This window comes from Oncorhynchus gorbuscha, linkage group LG02 (genome assembly GCF_021184085.1).
Source record: "Oncorhynchus gorbuscha isolate QuinsamMale2020 ecotype Even-year linkage group LG02, OgorEven_v1.0, whole genome shotgun sequence".
Taxonomy (NCBI): domain Eukaryota; kingdom Metazoa; phylum Chordata; class Actinopteri; order Salmoniformes; family Salmonidae; genus Oncorhynchus; species Oncorhynchus gorbuscha.
This window is the reverse complement of record NC_060174.1, coordinates 59,501,273-59,524,520: the sequence shown is the minus strand read 5'-3', so window position 1 is coordinate 59,524,520 and position 23,248 is coordinate 59,501,273. Positions and strand designations below refer to the sequence as shown.

At 41.1% G+C, this 23,248-nt stretch overlaps 2 protein-coding genes across 3 annotated transcripts; one reads left to right on the top strand and one right to left on the bottom strand.

Moving 5' to 3' along the window:
- Positions 1 to 1,549: 1,549 nt before the first annotated feature.
- LOC124005487 (E3 ubiquitin-protein ligase TRIM39-like) lies at positions 1,550 to 8,397 on the top strand. Its single transcript, XM_046314794.1, has 10 exons — positions 1,550 to 1,695; positions 2,158 to 2,257; positions 2,459 to 2,592; positions 2,739 to 2,819; positions 4,485 to 4,586; positions 4,869 to 4,994; positions 5,140 to 5,274; positions 5,869 to 5,920; positions 6,043 to 6,096; positions 6,538 to 8,397. Exons 2-10 carry the CDS (start codon positions 2,215 to 2,217, stop codon positions 7,071 to 7,073), a joined length of 1,263 nt encoding a protein of 420 aa, XP_046170750.1. The 5' UTR covers positions 1,550 to 1,695; positions 2,158 to 2,214; the 3' UTR covers positions 7,074 to 8,397.
- On the bottom strand, positions 8,313 to 21,715 carry tp53 (tumor protein p53). 2 transcript variants are annotated; one of them, XM_046314808.1, is made up of 11 exons: positions 21,535 to 21,715; positions 20,923 to 21,060; positions 20,635 to 20,680; positions 20,208 to 20,417; positions 14,699 to 14,885; positions 14,382 to 14,494; positions 11,252 to 11,361; positions 10,736 to 10,881; positions 10,440 to 10,543; positions 10,214 to 10,317; positions 8,313 to 10,050 (listed from the first exon to the last, which is right to left on the bottom strand). In XM_046314808.1, exons 2-11 carry the CDS (start codon positions 21,003 to 21,005, stop codon positions 9,957 to 9,959), a joined length of 1,197 nt encoding a protein of 398 aa, XP_046170764.1. In that variant the 5' UTR covers positions 21,006 to 21,060; positions 21,535 to 21,715; the 3' UTR covers positions 8,313 to 9,956. The 2 variants fall into 2 exon arrangements, with proteins under 2 accessions (XP_046170764.1, XP_046170774.1); XM_046314818.1 differs by lacking the exon at positions 21,535 to 21,715 and adding an exon at positions 21,435 to 21,457.
- Between the last annotated feature and the right edge of the window lie 1,533 nt (positions 21,716 to 23,248).

Genomic DNA, 23,248 nt, shown 5'->3' with positions numbered 1-23,248 from the left:
TAAGCTAAGGGCTCTGGGACAAAACACCTCCCTCTGCAACTGAACCCTGGACTTCCTTATATGCCACCCCCTGGTGGTAAGGGTAGGTAACAACACATCCACCACACTGGTCCTCAACACAGGGGCCACTCAGGGGTGCGTGCTCACTCCCCTCCTGTACTACACTCATGACTGCACGTCCAGGCACGACTCCAACACCATCATTAAGTTTGCCGATAACACAAAAGTGATAGGCCTGATCACCGACAACGACGAGGCAGCCTATAAGGAGGAGGTCAGAGACCTGGCCATGTGGTGCCAGGACAACAACCTCTCCCTCAACGTGATCAAGACAAAGGAGATGATTGTGGACTACACCATCGAGAGCATCCTGACTGGTTGCATCACTACCTGGTATGGCAACTGCTCGGGCCTCCGACCGCAAGGCACTACAGAGGGTAGCACGAACTGCCCAGTACATCACTGGGGCCAAGCTTCCTACCATCCAGGACCTCTATTCCAGGGTGAGTCAGAGGAAGGTCCTAAAAATGGTCAAAGACTCCAGCCACCCTAGTCATAGACTGTTCTCTCTGCTACCGCACGGCAAGCGGTACCTGAGTGACAGTCTAGGTCCAAGAGGCTTCTAAACAGCTTCTACCCCCAAGCCATAAGACTCCTGAACTCCTAATCAAATGGTTAACCAGACTATTTGCATTGCCCCCCCCCCCCTCTTTTACACTGCTGCTACTCTCTGTTGTTATCATCTATGCATAGTCACTTTAATAACTCTACCTTCATGTACATAATACCTCAACAAACCAGTGCCTCCGCACATTGACTCTGTACTGGTACCCCCATGTATACAGTCTCGCTATTGTTATTTTACTGCTGCTCTTTAATGACTTGTTACTTTTATTTCTAATTCTTATCTGTTTTTATTGTTTTTAACTGCATTGTTGTTTAGGGGCTCGTAAGTAAGCATCCAAGTACATTTGGATTTGTTTAGCATTTTTGGGTTACTACATGATTCCATTTGTGTTATTTCATAGTTTTGATGTCTTCACTATTATTCTATGATGTATAAAATAGTAAAAAATAAAGAAAAACCCTTGAATGAGCAGGTGTTCTAAACTTTTGACCGGTAGTGCATATAAATCGAGTACCAAAATCTGTGGTGTATTTTAATTTAGTAGATTTGATTTGTTTAACAAAGTTAATTGACTTTCTTTCCCTGTCGTTATGTTAAATCATATGCAGTAAAAAAAAAGAAGAGCATCTCTACATTCAGGTAGATTTAAAAAAAAAATGTTTTACCTTTATTTAACCAGGCAAGTCAGTTAAGAACAAATTCTTATTTTCAATGACGGCCTGGGAACAGTGGGTTAACTGCCTGTTCAGGGGCAGAACGACAGATTTGTACCTTGTCAGCTCAGGGGTTTGAACTCGCAACCTTCCGGTTACTAGTCCAACACTCTAACCACTAGGCTAGTAAAGATATGGTGGGTGATTTTGATCTGATGAAGGCTCGATCTGCTGGGATTGGGAATCCATAAAAAGGACCAAAGGTCGAGCTGATAGCAGCGTGACTCTCTGTCTGGGAGACTCAAGTCTCTCTGTGCCAGAGGCTTTTGGTATTTTAGCTCTCTCTCTCACCGTAGCAGACGGAACACAACCAGGTCTCTGCCTCTTTCGCTTCTAGGCCAGGACCCTCACAGGGTAAGAGGTTTTTATCAGTTATATATATGTGCACTGCTTATATAAATTATTATGATTACCTCTCTGTTTAATTAGTGTCAATTTAAACATGCTCAATGAAGTTGGACTTGTTTTGGTTATCCTTCAATCAGTTTGTGTGACATTTTTGTCTTTGCGAGGTGAGTCCATGTGATTATTACCATTTCATACAGTTAGAGTAAATGTAAAAAATAAAGTTTTCTTTATTTCGCAATGATAACCAATAGCATGCCCTGTTCCTTTTGCATGGATGATAGTTATACGGATCGATAGGATGTGTGACTTTAATTGCCGCAGGTTTGCATATTGATTTGTGCTATTATTTGATAGCTCAGTGATAAAAGAAAATACCAATTCGCACACGCACTTGCCAAACTGATCCGGCAGGCAACTATGTTTGTGTTGAAGAGAGTACTAAGGTCTACTATGTGAATGTTGTTTCAGATTCTACACCAATAGCATTAAAAAAAGCACTAAAGTGACTCTAAAAACATCCAAAAAATGAGTATTCTCAAGAAGAGTATTCTCAAAGAGAAGAAGATCAGTAAGTTGTTTACTATTGCTGATTCAGCATTGTGACAGACTTCCTATGAGGCCTCTTATATGATATGTAACCATGCCTGTAAGCCCCAGTAGCTGCATATGCACATAAGAAAAAAATCCTTATCAGACAGATTTCATTTTAACCCATGTAAAATGTGTGTAATCAATTGACAAAGTTTGGTTTCGTGTGCATGTGTGTCAGAATTCGACGATGTCGAGGAGAGTGCAACGCAGAACAGCTCGATCGGGGCAGTACGATGGGAACTGCCAGAAGACCTACAGACTCACAACTCGGCACCTAAACTACAACTGAGCAGCAAACCATCCAGACAAAAGGTACAGGATGTACATTACAGTCAGAGAGAGAGAGGGAGCGAGAAAGAGAGAGAGATTGAGAATAAATGATATGGATAATGGCAGTGAAAGTTAGAGACAGTGATTTGACAGCTTGATTTTTCTTTTTTCAATCTCTTTCCTTATAGGGCCTAAAGGACCTGCGTAGCCTGCAGGACTGTGTTAGATTCATCACACAGTGGAAACAACAGGTGGAGGTCGTCTGCAAGGTAGGCCTGAGACTAAATATATAAGGTCTGCAAGATAGGCCTGAGACAGAAGATCTGTCTGGGCTGGGCCTTACTGTATAAGGTTTGGTTAGGTAGGCCTGAGACTAAGGGACTGGGTCCCAAGTTGGGCCCAAATCCTTTGTTGTATGTATATTTGTATATTTCTTGATCGGTCTTAATTCGTATGTGTAGGAGTACTGAAACACTGTATGGGAGCCGGCATTCTGTTGTAGGGTAATGTAGATTGACAGTTGAAATCATCAGTTACCCCTAGGTATACACAGGTATACACACGGTATACTGGTATGTATAACACCTGTAAATGTAAATGTTTTATAAACTGGATGGTTCGAGCCATGAATGTTGATTGGCTGACAACCGTGGTATATCAGACCGTATACCATGGGTATGACAAAACGTTTATTTTTACTGCTCTAATTACGTTGGTAACCAGTTTATAATATCAATAAGGTACCTCTGGGGTTTGTGATATATGGCCAATATACCACAGCTAAGGGCTGTATCCATGCACTCCGCGTTGGGTTGTGCATAAGAACAGCCCTTAGCTGTGATATATTGGCCATATACCACATCTCCTCAGGCCTTATTGCTTAAATATACTGAGTAAATGAAGCAAAAAGAGTGTAAATTAATCTCTGTTTTAAATGTACTTTTTGAAAGCTTTGTGGTTGCTGAGCAGAATCAATTGAAACACATGTCAAATTCTATTGAGTCCCGTTCTGACTAAAATGAGACAACTCAGCTTGATGTCTTAGTTTTTTATGGCTTAATAATGGAGTTTATTTCATGCTGTTAGAAAATGCATTTCCTAGTTATGGATTTGTCATTATGGTTTCCTGGTTGAGTTCTTTCGTTGTCTGCTTATGGATAGTAAATCACTTCACATTCACATCAAGAAACTAAATGAAATCACTAAAGGAAACCATGCTTTGTTTTGGATTTGATCATTTGAGCTAAATATTATGCATCATATTCTATCTACAGTGTATGCACTGTATGTCAGTACGGCATGTAGATTATAGAAAGTCATATGTCCCCTTAATGAAAAACTACGACGAGATTTGAATCTGGGACAAGGAGATGTCGAAGTACAAAATCCCCCAAAACCGTCTGATTAAATGGATCGCCCTTTATCTTAACCTTTATCCTGAGTCGTAATCCAGAATGGCCCTTGACAAGGAAATAGAGCCTTCACTGTGGTTGTTTTATGGGTCTTTCATAAACGTTGCTCAGGACTGTATGCCATAAATCCATGGATCACTGTGGTTGATTTTTTTTTAAACGGTATAATTCTTATGAAAGAACTTACCAGATACTGGATCTAAATTTGGTGGGGGAGACGCTACATCAGCTCATTTGGGACAGGAGTGGGTATGGTGGGCTGAGATATGAATGGGAAGAATCTTTGGGGCAAATTACAGAACGTCTTCCAAACCTATGCTTCAAATACTATTTGAAATCATTTAAAATACTTTATCTGTGCTTGATTGAGCGTGCCTGACTTAATGGACCAATAGAACAGTCACACAACTGTAAACACCACCCATCGAGACTCTAGGCAGGCTAGAGGAAACGCTCAAATAGTATTTGAGTGTAAATTACAGTGCTATGTAAGTCAACTTGTTGTTGTGTGTTGTTCTGCAGCGCAGTAAGAATGTCAGAGTGGACCAGCAGAGCGAACAGAGTCTGGAACAGTGTCGTAAACTCATCCTCCAATGGGCAGAGGAGTTGAAGAGAGTGGACACAGTGAGTGGGTTACTAACAATATTCTCACAAATCTCATCTCGAGCTACTTGCATATTCATACTGTAAAATATGGATGAGGCTGACTTGGACATGACAGAAAAAGAGTGTGTGGGGGGGGGGGGGGTTGCCCTATACTTTACTACGATGTGAATAAATCAAACCAGGATGATCAATTGAGCATCCATTAATCTTACTCATAACAATTATTTATTTCATTTATATGAGACACTGACACAGACACAATAATTGGCTATACTTTATATGTTTTACTCTGTTCCACAGAGTCCCTGGATACAGGAGAGAGGTGACCTCATTGACCTGGAGAAGAACAGGGAGGATCCTGAACCCTCCACACAGGCAGAGCAGAGGATCATGGAATGGGCTAAGGAGCTGCAGAGTGTCACAGAGGTGTGTGTGTTTTTTCCAGCCATAGCCAACATTTCTGATTGACACATATCATTGGTGTAGGTAGAGGTTGCCTGATCTAGGGTCAGAGTCAGTCTCAGTAAGATCAAATTAATTAATGAACCTTGCACTGTTTGTGTCCATTCAGAGATGTGGTCTGATGAGGGATGAGCTGACCCAGATGCTGAGACGGCTGGAGTTGAATAAGAAGAAGCTGGTGACTCTCCTCCCCTTCCTGGAGTTTATCACCTGGTCTCTACTGAAGGAACAGGACAGCAGCACGGTGAGGCACACAGCCCTAACCCTATGTTCAATCCTGACCCGAAACAAAACCCTAGCTTAATGTCCACATGCTAGTTCAACCCTAACCATAACCCTGCCACCCACACATTTCTCTCAAACTTTGTAGGATCCAGTCTTATTAAATATCTTTACTATTTCAAGCTATGATTGGTACCATTTACCTTTTTCAGGTGCAAAACACACCATTTGAGTTAGGTTTCGATTCACCTAGAATATTGTCCTCGGATAACATATTGTCAATCAAAAGGGGAGGACAGCTCCAGATAAAGTTCATATACGCAAGCAGTGATAAGGCAAGCCGCCTAATCAAAGGGGCTATAGGCCAGCCAATATAAATCGTTATCAGATCAGACAATTCATCAGCAATATTTCATGCTGACCTTTCTATTACCGACAGTTGAGTCAACAGTTTTGGAATGAAATACTACCCTCTAGAACTGCCCATTGGTATCAAAGTGCCCTCCTTTATTACTCCTGTTCATGCCCTCTAGCCGCTGCTCTCTTTCTCGATCATCCACATCCACTGGCATTGCCCCTAATTCTGACGCAACCCTTCTCTTTGCTTCTCCTATAGGGTATCATTCCCCAGCTATGGCTGGCTACGAAACAACGCACCTGGAAAACAGGTATGCTCCCCCCTCCCCTAACATCCAAATCTCTGTTTTCTGGCTGTGAATGTTTGAAAATGTATTTTTTACATTTGAATGTTATTGAGGTATCTTATCTTCTTCTTCTCCTGAATTGACAGAAACACCTAAGTACATCCCAAACTCAGTGTGGAACTGGATCTGCAGTGCTTCGGGTAATTATGCTTCATTTGCTGCATTTCATAATTCAGTACAGTGTTTTACCAACTCAGGTACTCCCAACAATGCATATTTTTGTTGTGGCCCCCGGAAAAGCACACCTGATTCTACTTGTCAACTAATCATCAAGCCCTTGACAAGTTGAATCAGGTGTTTTTGTCTGTGGCTACAACTAAAATGTGTGCTGTTGGGGGTACTCGAGGACCGGAGTTGGGAAACCCTGCAGTAGAGTGACATGAAAATGTATTTAGATGGACAGATTTGATTAGATTTTTTTCTTCTTTTAACACAATTACAGCCACACAGGTGGACACAGTGCTTTCAAAATAACAGAGGATAATAGAAAAAAAGGTTTGCACAAATAATTTCAATTGTGGGTCCTCTATTGCCCTGAAACTACACTAAAACCTCTCCTCTCATGTTGTCCTCCTACATAGTTGACATTAACTTGGACCCTATGACCAACCACCCATGGCTGCTGCTCTCAGACGACCATAAGAAGGTCCAGGAGGCTCACTGCACGACAGAGGTGGCCTTCAGCACACAGCGCTATGACTGCTGGCCTTGCGTCCTGGGCTGGGAGGGCCTGTCCTCTGGACGTCACTACTGGGAGGTTACCCTGGCCAACAACGGATACTGGAGGGTCGGTCTGACCACCGCCACGTCCAAACGCCACGGTCGCTTCCCTATGACCCCCGCAGAAGGCTACTGGGCCCTGTGGCGCAGCACGAGGCAGTTCTACGCCTGCACCAAGACAGAGACCTCCTTGCCCATGGAGATGCTGCCCCGCAAGGTGGGCATCTTCCTGGACTACGAGGAGGGTCAAATCTCCTTCTACAATGCGGAGACCCGGGCACACATCTATACATTCACGGATAACTTCAAGGAGAAGCTGTATCCTCTGTTTGCTCCACTGGATGGACGCACCCTAATCACCATCTCATCGCCGAAGTATGTCACAGATGTCGACTAGACCCCCCCCCCCTACCTAATCTTAGAACCTCAAACTCATGTGTGTCAGAAGAGCCTACCCTCTACCCATCATAGGGGCAGTTCCTGCTCGCACTGGACTAAAAAACTAACTCAATGAAGATTCTCAGGTTTAGGCTTAATCAGTGTGAGGGAAACAACCCTATGGTGTACAGCAACATTGATTCTGGAACCGTGACCTCAAAATATCTGTTAAAGAGCCCTCCTATTGCCTCCATGGATGATACATCTAGTATCTATGAAGTATATATTTAGTATCTCGACTGAACAAAAATAAACACAACATGCAACTATTTCAAAGATTTTGCTGAGTTACAGTTCACATATGGAAATCAATCCATTTAAATAAATTCATTAGGCCCTAATCTATGGATGCAGGGGCGCAGCCATGGGGGAGCTAGGCCCAGTCAATCAGAATGAGATTTTCCAAGCCTCCCAAGTGGCGCAGCAGTCTAAGGCACTGCATCGCAGCGCTAGCGTCGTCACTACAGATCCGGGTTCAATATTGGGCTGTGCCGCAGCCGGCCCGCGAGTCCCAAGACGCAGCGCAAAATTGGCCCAGCATTGTCCGGGTTAGGGGAGGGTTTGGCCAGTAGGGATGTCCTTGTCTCGCGCTCTAGCTACTCCTGGGGCAGGCCGGGCGCATGCACGCTGAGAGTCACTAGGGGTACGGTGTTTCCTCTGACACATTGGTGCGGCTGGCTTCTGGGTTAAGCGAGCACTTTGTCAAGAAGTAGTGCGGCTTGGCGGTTCATGTTACGGAGGACGCATGGCTCTCGACCTTTGCGCTCTCTCGAGTTCGTACCGGAGTTGCAGCGATGATCATGCTGTTTAAATCAGCTTCTTGATATGCCACACCGGTCAGGTGGTTGGATTATGTTGACTAAGGATAAAATGCTCACTAACAGGGATGTTACCATGTTCTTGCACAAAATAAGCTTTTTGTGCATATGGAACATTTCTGGGATCTTGAAACATGGGACCAACACTTATTAATTTTTGTACACAATATATATGAGGAATGAACAGAACTTCAGTTGGTTTAATAGCCATCAATATGAACTAAAATTGATCAAGCTTGGACCAATCACTTTATGAAATATTTTCATCAATAATAATGTAACGTGAGATGTATTGCCGATGCTTTTACATTCCATGCATGCTGTCACACTTACTAATACATATAATCTGTAGATACAATAAATCACACCAAGCCAAACAATGAAAAGTATTTTTTTTTCTTTAATAATTTTATGAAAAAGTCCATGTATTTCTGTTGCAGTGTAATAAAGTGTTTGTTTGGTAGATATTCTAGTGTGTATACACTTTCTCTTAACAAAAATGAAAAATGAAAAAGGGTACAAAAACTTTTTAAGATACAAAATTACAAAAAAAGTTAAGAATCAATAATTGGACCTTAAAAAATATCCACCTAAGTCTGCAATTAACACTTTTTTTACTAGATTTCTGCAGTGTCTTACAAACTCCTGTTCTGAAAACAGCAAGCATCTACCCGTGAGGGGAGTCTATTTGGCAGAACAGTAGAAGGTTCTCTACTCCAAACTTATTCTAGGCACACAGGACCAAATCAGCTACTCTTCCAGTAAGGCTCTCTTAAGACACTACCAAAGCATACATCATGGTAAAAAGGGGTTTCGCAGAACAGACATGTTGAGCTAGACACGTATAGGCAGTGGCAGGACAAAAAATACCCAACTTTACAGTTCACAATATAAAATGACTTGGGAGGTAGATGTTCAGATGTTCACCCATTATTCAAGTGAGGATCCTATCAATAGGCCTTGCTAACTAAACGTAATCAGTTATGAACCAGTCAGGCCCCTGTACTCTAATACACACTTTTCTTTCATATTCAAAAATGACTGAGTGATGACCATGCTAGGTTGTTAGCTAAATGTACAGTGCAGAGAACACAGGGAAATGCACGTACTTATATAGAAAAGTAGATAATTTCACATTTCTGCAAAAAGCAAGACAGTCTCACAGGACAGGAGTTAATTGTCCTCTGAGAGTGAGTAAAACTATAGAACAGAGATTCAGGATCTGCATGGGCCACCAACCAACTGATATGGGCAGCTTTGGTGCACACAAGCATGACAGAATAATAACCTCAACCTGCACTTAAGAGACCTAAAACAGCTTGCTAACATAAGGCTAGTAAGCTGCAAGCATCAACAGTTCAACCGTGCTTGCATTCCCTCAATCAATAGAAAGGAAGGTTACTTGGCAGAACAGAAACTAAGCATAACGGGTTAATTCTCTCTCTCTCTCTCTGGTTGTTCCACCTCAAAAAGCACAAGAAAGAGAATTAACACTCACCATCTCAGATTGTTCTGAAATCAATTCTGTAGTTGGTAACAGATATGATTAGCATTCCTGAAACATTTTGTTGAAATATAATTTAATCTGAGAAATTAAGTTAATTGATTGCACCCAAATTGACAATTTTAATAGGATTCAGATAACACCATCTAGAGCTCCATACTACTTGTCAAACAGAACTGAAACTGTATACTGGATGTTGGGGGTGGGCGTTTGACATTTAGGTGGCGTTTGACATTTATTTTGGGATTCACCATTCTTACTCATTGGTAGGAAGAGGTTTTAGCCAAATCAGATGTTGGGTACTATATTTCTTAAATATTATCTGAATCCTATCAATTAAAAAATGGCCAACTTTGGTGCAATCAATAAGCTTAAATTCTCCAAGATAAAATGTACATATCAACAAAATGTTTTAGGAGTGCCAATCTTACCTGTTTCTAATTACAGAAACAATGTCAGAACAATGAGATGGTGGGTGTCATGGCTTGCTGAAATGACATGGAACGACTCGCTCTCCTTCTCAGTCAGAGTCGCTCTTCTCCTCCTTCACCAGTAGTTTCTTCCCTTTCTTCGGCCCCACTCCGAAGTCCCGTTTGGCAACTCTCTTGGTGAGGCTGTAGGGGATTTAATGTTTCATTTGAATAAGACTCGGAAAAGGAAACGACCCACACACACACGAGAGAGCCAAATGCACAAAAGGGAAAATTGTAATGTTGCATAAGGGAAAGAGAGCGGGAGAAAGCGAGGATGTGTTGTCAGCGAAGTGAGTGAACTCACCGTTTCTGACGGTATTTTTCAGCGTCGGCAACAGGCACCAACTCACTCAGTTCAAGACTGTCATTGAACTTCTTCAGCATCTCATATTTTTCCTTCCCTCGAATCTGGATGGGCAGATGAGCCCAGTTACACACAGTATACACAAACAGCCAACAGCAGACTAGTGACTAGGCATCTCTGAAGGGGACGAGAAAAACTTCCATTGGTCTGTTCTCTGAGCAGTTACCTGAAGAGTGTAGATCTCATCGTCACTCACAGCAGGGGAGGAGTGACGATGAATCTTCTTACTGGCCTCAGGCCGAGGGGCAGGCAGGGAGGCCTCCTTCATAGCTTAGAAGAACACAAACATGACACACACGATGAGGAACTGCTCACACTCAGGGTCATAGGTCAATGTCAACCTTTATCAGCCATCATCCAACTTTAAAGTGCAATGTCCAAAGATCTGACATCTTTCTTTTTGCCATTTTATGTTAATCCCAACCCCAAGACCATCGGTTTAAGATTGTCAGGATCAATTACCACGTTTGATTCCCTGGGCAGGCTTGGTCTTGGTCTCCAGGGTTGTCTCCTGCTGCTTCTTCAGGTTGATCTCCTCTGTCTTCCTGTCTCGACCAGGACAGGCACACACACGCACCTCAAAGGAGCGCCGACCCAGGAGCTGCCCCCTGCAGAACGGGAGAGGAAGTTCCCACCACTGTCATACTATGACAAGACATTAGTTGGGGGTCAACCCAGGACCAGGGTTGGGGTCAATTCTATTTTAATTCAGTCAAATGATGCTTTTCTAATTGTGGTCCTTCTGTAGCTCAGTTGGTAGAGCATGGCGCTTGTAACGCCAGGGTAGTGGGTTCGATTCCCGGGACCACCCATACGTAGAATGTATGCACACATGACTGTAAGTCGCTTTGGATAAAAGCGTCTGCTAAATGGCATATATTATTATTATATTAATTAGTAAAATGAAGAAAAAGAGAAGACAAATCAAAGACAATCAATGGAGCAACAGTCTAAAATGGATTATTAGATGACACTCACTCCTGTGTCTCCAGAGTGATGATGGTGAGGATGGGTCTGCGGTTCATCCCTCCCATACAGGAGCTGTTGCACATGAAGTTGTAGAGCACAGTGGTACACTCTGATCCCACCTGGGAAACCAGATAGAGAGACAGCTGTGACTGATGGACACCCCCAAACACACGCTCCCTCTTACAAAACATATACAGTGCTGTGAAAAAGGATTTGCCCCCTCTCTGATCCTCTCTACTTCTGCATATTTTTGAAGCGGAATGTGAAGCCGATCTTCAACCAAAACCTAATATTAGATAAAGGGAACCCGAATGAACTAATAACACTTACATAAACAAATGTATGCAACGCCCAATACCCTTGGGTGAAAAAGTAATTGCCCCCTTACACGCAACTGGTTGTGCCACCTTTAGCTACAATGACTCCAACTATACACTTCCTGTCGATGTTAACCAGTCGCTCACGTCACTGTGGAGGAATATTGGCCCACTCTTCCATGCAGAACTGCTTTAACTCAGCGACATGTGGGTTTGCAAGCATGAACTGCTCATTTCAAGTCCTACCACGACATCTGAATTGGGATTAGGTCTGGAGACTTTGACTAGGTCATTCCAAAACTTAAAATGTGTTGCTTTTTAGCCATTTTCATGTCGACTTGATTGTGCATATTGGATCATGCATGACCCAGCTGCTCTTCAGCTCACAGACGGATGGACTGACATATTCTCCTGTAGAATTCTCTGATACAGAGCAGAATTAATGGTTCATTCTATTAAGGCAAGTCATTGACCTTTGCTGTATGGTTCTTACTGTGTAATGCAGTGTTTGGTTTTTGGCAGGCATAATGGGACACGTGTCGTCCAAAAAGTTATACTTTGACTTATCTGTCCATCGAACATCCTTCCTAGAGTCTTGATGATCATCCAGGTGCTTTTTGGCAAACTTCAGTCACTTTTCAGGATGAATGCCATGTTGAAAGTCACTAAGCTGTTCAGTACTGGCAATTCTACTGCCAATGTTTGTCTATGGCGATTGCATGGTTGTGTGCTCGATTTTATACACCTATCAGCAACGGGTGTGGCTGAAATAACAGAATCCACTAATTTGAAGGGGTGGCCACATACTTTTGTACACACACACACACGGGATGTAAAGTTTCACCGATACGCATCAGTCCCCAGTTCAAATGTTAAATATACAAAGTGCAACCGATCCAAATGTAGCATGCATCGGGTCAGAAAAATAGCTTAAAACGTTATCAATCATCGGTTCACAAAATGTATATGCTCATAACCTTTTATCTACCTTCCAAAAATACCTCTCATCCTTCATAACAACTTATGCCTCCCCTATGGATGTAACTACGTTGACATTCATTGATCTACAAGTCATTTTGCATGCCGAACAACCCCAGGCAATATCTGTAGCCTAGCCAAACTGCGGGCTGCTTCCTGGAGTGACCAATGAGAGGTAGGTGGCCTATTCCTGATCTTGCACATCTGCACGGCCCCTCCAGAACTCAAATGCATGTAAAAATGGCTTGCACAATATTAGGTTTTAGTTGAGTGTCAACTCGGGCTGCTGCGGTGACCGTATTACCGCCACACTGGCAGTCACGAGTCATGAAGGCTGTCAAATTTCACATGACCGTTTAGTCGCAGTAATTAGGCTTCTCCAAGCTCTGATGCTGCTGATGGTCATTAGTAGCCTACCAAACTTGCTAACTGCCTGGTACTCAGCACTCTATTGTCCCTCTAATCACTCTGACATAAATGAAAATGTGATCAAAAACCTAATCAAACACTTCATGAGAGCCCATGAGCTCATGTTGCGCAACATTTCTATAGGCTATGCAATTGAGCGAGAAAACAGGGTGATGGCCTCTACTAAATAGAGGACGATTTCATCAGCTTTCTATAGGCTAGGCCTACTATATTTATTTCTTAACTTTCCTAATATTAAGCACATTGCTTATATTTACAACAGGAGTGTAGCCTACCTGGCTGGCATGAAAATGAACAACAGGAAAAGCGTCCTCCATTCACTATTTTAGTGCATGGATTACATGTATTTTTCCCCTGCTTCGAGACAGGTGCACGATAATGGTCCATTCTAAATCAAAACTAATTTTACACACATTTAGTATATGTAAAGACAAGGTTAAATCAAGAATAGTCTGATGGGTGACAATACTAGCCTATCACTTGTGAATTATATATGGAACAGTCGTGCTTATGGCCTACTGCCGTGTGCGGATAGCTGCACTTATAATGTGAAGTAGCATAATAGTCTATCAATATTTTAAGCCAAACGTTCTGATCTGTTGCATCAGCCCTCACTGAGTAAAAAAAATAAAAATGTGGACGATTCTTCCGATATCTTCAATATGCATCTCAGAATTGGATAAGGACGTGCGCAGTTAAGTCCCTGATGTGTCTGTCTTCACTTGTAGCCTGTGAGAAAGACCCGATCGTGTGATAGAGACGTGTGAGTGAGGTGCTTCATTGCAGGCAGCACTCAGGTAGAAGGGCCACAAAAGGCATGGCTCTTCTTTAGGGTGCATTATGGCCACACAAAGGGGATGCTGCCCGGGAAATCTGCTTCTCAAATTGTGAATGAGAGACAGACAAAGTGTTTACAGCCTGCGCAAAAAAACAAAGCAGAGCTGATGCCTTTCAAGTGACTTTTTTCAAATCAGAGTTCATGCAGCCTTACAATGCATTAAAATCAAAACATATAGCCCGACGTTTGTAGAACAACTAAAGTTACATTAATAACTAAATTAAGCATATAGGAATACATATTTCTTTGTTAACCGCTCACTGAATAGCCACATGTGCACTCCCTCAAATCGTTTGAAGAAAATATTATTTATATTTGATTAATCTTTGTTCAATTGTATTCTTCATACAACAAAATAATGTCATGGAATTCTAAGCAAATCTTGTCTGTTAAATGAACTAGTGTATTACAGCCATATGGCATAGCCAGACCAGGACGACTCAGAGTATGCTATTCTGTTCTTCTGAAATAGACTACATTTTCTTCATATCATGTTTCTTTAGACCCATCTAAAATAAATCATGGATTTATTGTGAAGGTGTAGCCTATATTACATAGATTTAGATTTAGGACCTACCTGAGGAGGCTCATAGGGGACGAGCACGCTCTGTCTCAGAGTGTTACAATCCTCCATATACTCTGATCGCTGGTTCCCCTCAACTCTGACCAGGTGACCTCGCGGGGCAGGACCTAAGGCACAGAAAACACAAGTATTAAGCGACACACTTGAGGATATCCTACCAGTCAAAACATTTGCGTTACTCATTCAATAGGCAACAAGTATAAAATGACGTTTTATAGTGTGGACCCTCTATACTGCATCAAAGCACATTCTAGATCAATGTAACATGTTTTAGTATGGGTAAGAGTAGTCTTTCCTGCTGTGTTGTGTACCTTCATTGTTCTCGCTGGTGCTCTGGTGGTGAGGGCAGCGTCTCACCACGTCAGCCACGTCACTCAGCTTCTTATAGATGGCCAGGGCTCGTACCACTGCTCCAGGAGGAGGAGGGTGGTCCACCACGATCTGAACTGGACAAGTCTTCGCCAACTGGCAGAACAACTTGTTCAGGTCTGGCGAGTACTGGAGAGAGAAAGAGTTTGTTAAATCAAAAACAATATATAGGTCTTTGCTTAAACTGTCAGCATTGTTCTAATCCCAGTGTGATAGATATTATGGCAACAACATACAAACTTCACCATACGAAATTTGGTCACTGGATCCAAACGGCGGGTGTCCTCATCCAATTCAGAGGTGCATATTCTCGGATTCCGAGGTGCATATTGAAGATATTGGAAGAACTGTCCACATTTACTTTGTCAGCCAACAAGATGAGTAGGCCTAACGAACTTCTATTTTTCTGATAGTTTGATTGAACTCACAAAATTATCATGTATACATGGCCAAAATTCACAAAGTAAATCCGATTCCCCATTGTTCTTGTCTGACTCTGCCCTGGACCTTTCCAAGTCCCCTTTGAAGCGTCGGACAGTAGAAAATGTAGTTATTTCTGAGCACTTAGTTTAGATCTAATTAGTGAAGGAAATTTGATCATTACAAGTAGTTTGGACAAAAGAGGAATCTCTTTACCTTCTGTGTAAAGTCCTCTTGATTCTTATCAACTGTATTAAAACTCTAGGCTGCTGTGACAGCCCAGCATCCTCCAAATAAACATCACTCCTCTCCTGATATACTCTTGAGATTATGAATGAGTCCTGATATCAAGCTGCTCCCCCAGTTCATATGGCCAGGACTGAAACTCCTCCCCCAGCCCTGCTTTGAGGCAAGTCAAGACATGTCCTCACAGGCAAACTTTACCATTGCCATTTAAACCTTATGCTTACTATGCTTTATTAAAACATTCCAGTGAAAGTATTATGTTTTACGACAGTACAATGTTAGGCATTATTAATATTACGTTTTTTTAGCCGCCACATTGCAAATGTACCATTATAAAGTAAATTATATAGCTCCCATCACATTTACAATGCCTGAATACAATGAGTTACATTGTACAAGTTTGATACCAACATCAGTAACATTGTTGCAAGTAGAAGATGTTTAAGCGAATGTAACCATTTCAAATTAAACTTAAAATTAAATTAAGTCTTTTTCAGATTTTATTTCACAAAAACCCATAATCTCTTAAACACTGAACAAAAATATAAATGCAACATGTAAAGTGTTGGTTCCATGTTTCATGAACTGAAATAAAAACAAAATGTTTTCCGAATGCACGAAAAGGTTCTCTCAAATGTTGTGCATAAATCAGTAATTTCTTCTTTGTTAAGATAATCCATCCACATGACAGGTGTGGCACATTAACCTTTTACTCCTACCCCCTACTTTTTCGAACATTCTGTTAAAAATCGCGCAACATTTCAGTGCCCTGCTACTCATGCCAGGAATATAGTATATGCATATGATTAGCATGTGTGGATAGAAAACACTCAGACGTTTATAAAACTGGTTAAATCACGGCTGTGACTATAACAGAACGTGCGTTTCATCGAAAAGTGCAGGAAAATCTGATCACTGAAAATGGGAAAATATATCCATGCGCCCATGGTTAAACGTGAACCACATTAAATGGGGCCGAGGTTGCAATACCTACAGCTTCCACACGATGTCAACAGTTGTCATTTGCCTTTGATTTGTTTCTTGGTCAAACAGACACAAGGCAGCGCAGTTGTTCCGTTCTCCGACCGGATATTTTGGTTGAGATTTACCCGGACATTATTTCCAGACGTACAGCTATAGAATATACATCGCCTCGTGATCAATTTGATCGCTTATTAACGTTTACTAATACCTAAAGTTGCATTACAAAAGTATTTCGAAGTGTTGTGAAAGTTTATCGTCGACTTTTTTAATTTAAAAAAATGACGTTACGTTATAAAACGCTATTTTTTTCCTTGATCACAGTCTTCATAGATCGATATCTAGGCTATATATGGACCGATTTTAAATCGGGAAAAAAAGACCCAATAGTGATGTTTATGGGACATCTAGGAGTACCAACAAAGATGGTCAAAGGTAATGAATGTTTTATATTTTATTTGTGCGTTTTGTGTAGCGCCGACTATACTAATTATTTTGTTTACGTCCCCTGCGGGTCTTTTGGGGTGTTACATGCTATCAGATGATAGCTTCTCATGCTTTCGCCGAAAAGCATTTTAAAAATCTGACTTATTGCCTGGATTCACAACGAGTGTAGCTTTAATTCAGTACCCTGCATGTGTATTTTAATGAACGTTTGAGTTTTAACGAGTGCTATTAGCATTTAGCGTAGTGCATTTGCATTTCCAGATGTCTAGATGGGACGCCTGCGTGTCGGGTAGGAGCAAGAGGTTAAGAAGCTAATTAAACAGCATGACAATTACGCAGGTGCACCTTGTGCTGGGAACAAAAATGCCACAAAAAAAATGTGCAGTTGTCACATAGATGTCCCAAGTTGAGGAAGCGTACAATTGGCATGCTGGCGGCAGGTATGTCCACTAGAGCGGTTGCCAGAGAATAAAATATTATCTCTCTACCATAAGCCGCCTCCAACATTGTTTTAATTGAGTTTGTCAGTACATCAACAGTCATCACAAACGCAGACCACTTTCACGGCATTGTGTGGACAAGCAGTTTGCCGATGTGAACAGTGTGTGCAATGGTGGCAGTGGGGTTATGGTATGGGCAGGCAGGCAGGCATAAACCACGGACATTTTATCGATGCCAATTTGAATGCACAGAGATACCGTGACAAGATTCCACAAGCCACAATCAACCTGAGCAACTATGATATGAGATATGATATGAGAGCAACTATGAGATATGTCGCATTGCATAAGGCAAATGGTGGTCACACCAGATACTGACTGGCTTTCCCATCCACACCACTACTTAATAAAAAAAAAAAAAAAATGTGTGACCAGATGCAAATCTGTATTTCCAGTCATGTGAAATCCATAGGTTATGGCCTAATGAATTTATTTAAATTGACTGATTTCCTTATGAACTGTAACTCAAGAAAATCTTTGAAACGGTTGCGTTTATATTTTTGTTCAGTATATAATCGATATGCTATGTACGAGACACCTACTGGTGATGGAAGTTACTATTATAAAAAGACACTAAGATCAATATCAGATATTGTAATATCAAGCCCACACCTCATGTGACTTGTTTATTGTTTACTCCATGTGTAACTCTGTGTTGCTGTCTGTTCACACTGCTATGCTTTATCTTGGCCAGGTCGCAGTTGTAAATGAGAACTTGTTCTCAACTAGCCTACCTGGTTAATTAAAGGTGAAATAAAAATAATAATAAATATGTGTATACCGCCACATTAACATGTAAACACCATGATCACATCCCCAAAAACATGAATAAAACATTGGGTGTCAAGGTGCTAATAATTAAGAATAAGAGTGTAAAAAGAGAACATTTTACTGACCGGCAGTCAAACTGAGCACAGGACGCAGGGCGGGGAGGTGTCGTGTTAGTTAAATCTCTTATAGCAAAGATGGGGTTGTTGAAATCATAAACAAACCCGTCGTGTCTTAGGACAATGCCTTGTGAATCAGTCTTAAAAATCGACAAGATAGAGAAGGGCCACCATGAGACTCGTCTAACATGTTGATGGGCCAAGTTGTTCAAAGATTTAGGTTAAATCTAGCAATTGATTTTACAATAACAGAAAAGGATGATCCTGCCATGTTCTTGTGTGGCAAGGCTCCCTCTTCCTCTTTGAGACCTTCTGCTACACCGCACAGATAAAGGAGGACTGGACCTTATTTAACTTTCTGCAGTGGCCTAGGTGATTTACTATGTGCATTCAACGGATGCTTAACTGGATGCGTTAGACTATATACTCGTCTGCAAATGTATGAATAGAATCTAGGACGATTAAGTGTCACAAAAAAAAGGACTACCTTGTTGACCAATGTTGAATGGAATGTTAGTTATATTCAAAATGATCAACTCAAATGACAAAAACTACGGCGCTATACCGGTGCATTTCCATGTAAAAAGCCCCATGAGCACTAACGTGAAGTCCATAGGAGCACATCGAATTGTGTCAACTGAATGCTAAGAGTCTGTTTGTTAGAAATGAAGGCATATGTAAATTTCTCAAACATTTCCCGTCGGAAAAAAACATGTGAAGGCTTTGATATCTGGTAAAAACAGATGGAAAAGGGATCTTAGAAATACACAAATACAATGTTGAAGTGAAAGAACCCTGACAACTAATATCAACGTTTATATTTAGTTTTGCTGAAATGTTTTGCCTTCTGTAGGTTTAAGAAATATTGCCTAGTGTCTTGTCATTCTGTTACCAAAAACCCCCATATTTTAAAGATATTTTCAAATCTCTCCCTCATGAGGGACAATGAAAGTTCACAGAAGTAACACGTAAAGTAAAACCAAATAATTAGTTACCGTTTCCACTAATAACAATTTAGTTAATGATTTATTAAGTGATTAAAATGCATCATTCTGTTACCAAATTGGCAACAGAAAGACAACCCCCCCCAAAAAATGGGGAATTTATCAAATCAAAATGTTGTGTCACATGCGCCAAATACAACAGGTAGACCTTACAGTGAAATACTTACTTACAAGCACTTAAACAACAAGGCTTTAAGATAAAAAAATATTTAAAAAAGCTGTTAAGAAGCCTTTTGGACATAGACTTGGCGCTCCGGTACCGCTTGCCATGTGGTAGCAGAGAGAACAGTCTATGACTAGGGGTAGCTGCAGCCAATTATATTGCCTTCCTCTGACACTGCCTGGTATAGAAGTCCTGGATGGCAGGAAGCTTGGCCCCAATTATCTTAGTTTAACTAGGTACGTCAGTTAAGAACAAATACTTATTTACAATGACAGCCTAGGAACAGTGGGTTAACTGGGACGTACGCACTACCCTCTGTAGTGCCTTGCGGTCGAAGGCTGAGCAGTTGTCATACCAGGCATAATGGCTAGGGAATGCGCTTGTTTGTGTTGTGTAACTGGTTAGAATGCCAAAACTAAAGACCCCCCCCCCCCCCCCCAAAAAAACATTTCAATTAACTGTTGACTGCAAAGTAGGCCTACTTGGCAGAAGAACATCATGATGAATTGCCTATCAATCAGGTGGGCATTCGTTTTGCCACATACATGCAGTACAGAATATTTTTTCCCAGACATCAAAAGTGGTCTCCTGATGTGGTTTAAGCACTGTCGTGGACCAATGTTGTTCCTATGAAAAAGTGTGATTTTTTTTTTTAAACCTGAAGAAAAAAAACTGGGGGGGGGGGGGGGAAATCAGAATTCTTCAAGGAAAAAAAAGTCCTATTATTTTTGTGAAAAAATTAAATACAAATATTTTAAAGGCCCTAGAAACATAGGTGAGGGTGTCAAATTCCTTAGACTTACTGTGCAAGTGACGGACTTGGCTGTGCTGGACTGGAGGAAACGTAGCTGGAACCCCAGGGCCCCGGGGTAGTCAGAGGTGGTTGGTACGGTGGAGGTAGGTGGCGAGCCAGTGTCCAGGGTAGAAATGGAGGGCTGGGGTGCAGGCTCCGTTGCAGACACCTCAAACAGACTCGGATCAAATTCCACCTGGAGAGGGGCCTCCATCATGAGCTGCATGTAAGAGAAGTATGTTTTTCTTAATACAACGAATGGTATCAGAGCAATACCTAAAAAGATGGTTAGGTAAATAGTGCACTGCAATGGAGAGACCAACATCTGTTTCCAGCAACAATGAAATTGTAACTTGAGACAACATTAAAATAACTGGCGAAATAGTACATAGAAATAACATGCACAAGGAAAAATTACTTGCTGCAGTGAAACGTACATTATCATATCCCACCCAAGACTCGGTTACAGGTGGTTGAACTGCCCTGATATGAGAGAGAGAGAGAGAGACTTTAAAACAACCAAATGCAGACATTGATCATGTCACAATTCAACAGTTCAGATTGTCAAAACTTTGGAGCTGATGGTGATAGCAACAGCTGCTTTGCTTATGTCTACACTCACCAATGGTCATAACCCTGAGGATGGAGAGACAAAACTGAGGTAGAAACAAAACACATTTCAGTATCCGACTCATTCAATTGTAATACTGCACGTTTTTTCTTACATCAGGTTCAAATTCATTTTCCACAGGTCCTCGAAAGACTCCTGGCTGAGGGGAAGAGACACGTTCTCCGCCAGATCAGCCATGATGTTGTTCTCTAGCACCTCAAAGCAGCACGCTGGGAAGAAAAGCCAACCGGGGCTGAAAGGAGACAAGCAATTAGAAACATGCAATATGATAAGAATGAGACGAAATAAGCGTTACAGTATTTACCATCTAACGTTAAACAGGATAAAATACAAATTGCAAAGACATATCAAAATGCTTAGCTCGTAGTAATTAGAATGGTAGGGCTCAACATGCTAAGTGTGGTTCAAAACGTTGCCTTTCATACATAAACAGGCTCACTTCCGTGTTATTGCCACGATGACTATGCAATAGCTAACAAACGTACATAATTTCAACACAATCTAACGTTAACTAGGTATAAAACAATGCCGACGTACAATCTCCCTTGCTAGATAACCCCCATTCAAGTCAGTCTCATAGATCAAAGAAGTACAGTCATTGGCTACCTGAATGATGTATAACAAAACCCATAAGCCACAAACCAAGCAATGTTCTCCTGAAACTAGATTGCTCTGATCATTTGGTGGTGGACGTGAACTAACTTACCTTCTCCGATCTGATTACCCCGAAACTCCTGATTGCAGTGTTGCCGGTGAAGTGTAGCTAGCTAACTCGGTATATGTAAATTCACATTTGTTATTGCCGGGGGTGTTAAGTTTGCCAGCACAATATGTTTATACTTTTCTTCCACGCGTTGGGGAATCCCCTAAATTTGACCTGTAATATGGGCGGAGTCAAATGGGTCATCCAGTCAAATCCAACCAACGAAAAGTAAATTAATTCAAATCAAGACTGCGCCGAGTGGATCGATAGATTTATAATATAATTTTAGTGATGTAAATTATAGTAAACTTCAAATAAAATACCAAAGGAATATGTTCATGTTGTATGACCAAGTGTTGATGGGTGCGTTCCAGAAATAGTCTCCCATGGAAAACGGACAAGTTTGACATTCCAGATACATTGGAGTTGTCCCGCTAGCAGTGGTGTAAAGTACTTAAGTAAAAATACTTTAAAATACTGATTAGGTCGTTTTTTGGGGTAACTCTACTTTACAATGAATATGTTTGACAACTTTTACTTCACTACATTCCTAAAGAAAATTATGTACTTTTTACTCCATACATTTTCCGACACCCAAAAGTACTCGCAACATTTTGAACATCCCTGGTCACCCCTACTGCCTCTGATCTGGCGGAATCGCTACACATGCTTAAGTTTTTAAATTATATCTGAGAGATGGAGTGTGCCCCTTGATATTCGTAAATAAAAATAACAACTATAAAATGTGAGCTTTGCTTAATAGAAGGAATTTGACAATATTTATACTTTTGATTCCTAAGTACATTTGACCAATTACATTTACTTTTGATACTTAAGTATATCTAAACCCAATAATTTCTCAAGTTGTATTTTACTGGGTGACTTTCACTTGAGTAAAAGTAAAGATACCTTAATTGAAAATGACTCAAGTACAAAAATTGGGTACTTTTCCACCACTGCCCACTAGTAGTGGGGGCTTTGCGCCCAAGGAATACTGTAACATAGGCTGGTGTCTACATAAGGCCCAAGTTTTTATGGTACAGGGAGCAGATCCTCACCTTTGCACCACAGGATCATAACATTTAGCAATCTGTCAGCTCTCTCTCCATCTTGCAAAGGCATGAATAATCTGGAACGCACCCAAATGGCCTGTCCAGAGCTGATTATTACAAAAGTGACATAAAAGAGAAGATGCTTTTATAGATTCAAATGAACAGAATACAAACCATTTAAATGTCCACTTCACCGATCATACATCCACCTTCATATGAACTTGGACAGTGAAGCTACATTTTTTTACATTTGGCTCTATACTCCAGCATGTTGAATTTTCATAAATATGTTTTAGCACTTTATGTATATAGTCCCATCCGAGTGCCTTCATTTCTAAAACGGTAAATCAGATATGTATGAAAATACCCTCAAATAAAAAGGTGACAGTCTGTACGGTTGCCACCTATGAAACATTTTGATTTCAAAATGCTGGAGTAAAGAGCCATTTTAGCTTCACTTTCAAAACACAGGTACATGCTGGATTTCAAACCAAAAACACCAGAAAGAGTGGTGTGACAATTTCAGAGCCTCCATTTCTTTATATTTACTGAAAAAGTCGATAGACGTTTCAGTGGATATTTCATCATTTTCTTGACCAACTCAAAGTCAATACAGGCTACATAGTTATAAAATCCAACTTTTCAAACAAACTTTTGATATAATC

Coding starts and splice junctions, on each gene's coding strand:
- LOC124005487 (XM_046314794.1), top strand. CDS start 2,215: ATGAGTATTCTCAAGAAGAGTATTCTCAAAGAGAAGAAGATCA. Junction 4,587..4,868: donor AGTTGAAGAGAGTGGACACA/GTGAGTGGGTTA, acceptor TCTGTTCCACAG/AGTCCCTGGATACAGGAGAG. Junction 5,921..6,042: donor ACAACGCACCTGGAAAACAG/GTATGCTCCCCC, acceptor CTGAATTGACAG/AAACACCTAAGTACATCCCA.
- tp53 (XM_046314808.1), bottom strand. CDS start 21,005: ATGGCTGATCTGGCGGAGAACGTGTCTCTTCCCCTCAGCCAGGAGTCT. Junction 20,418..20,634: donor CTTGGGTGGGATATGATAAT/GTACGTTTCACT, acceptor TCTTACATGCAG/CTCATGATGGAGGCCCCTCT. Junction 10,051..10,213: donor GAAAAATACCGTCAGAAACG/GTGAGTTCACTC, acceptor AATCCCCTACAG/CCTCACCAAGAGAGTTGCCA.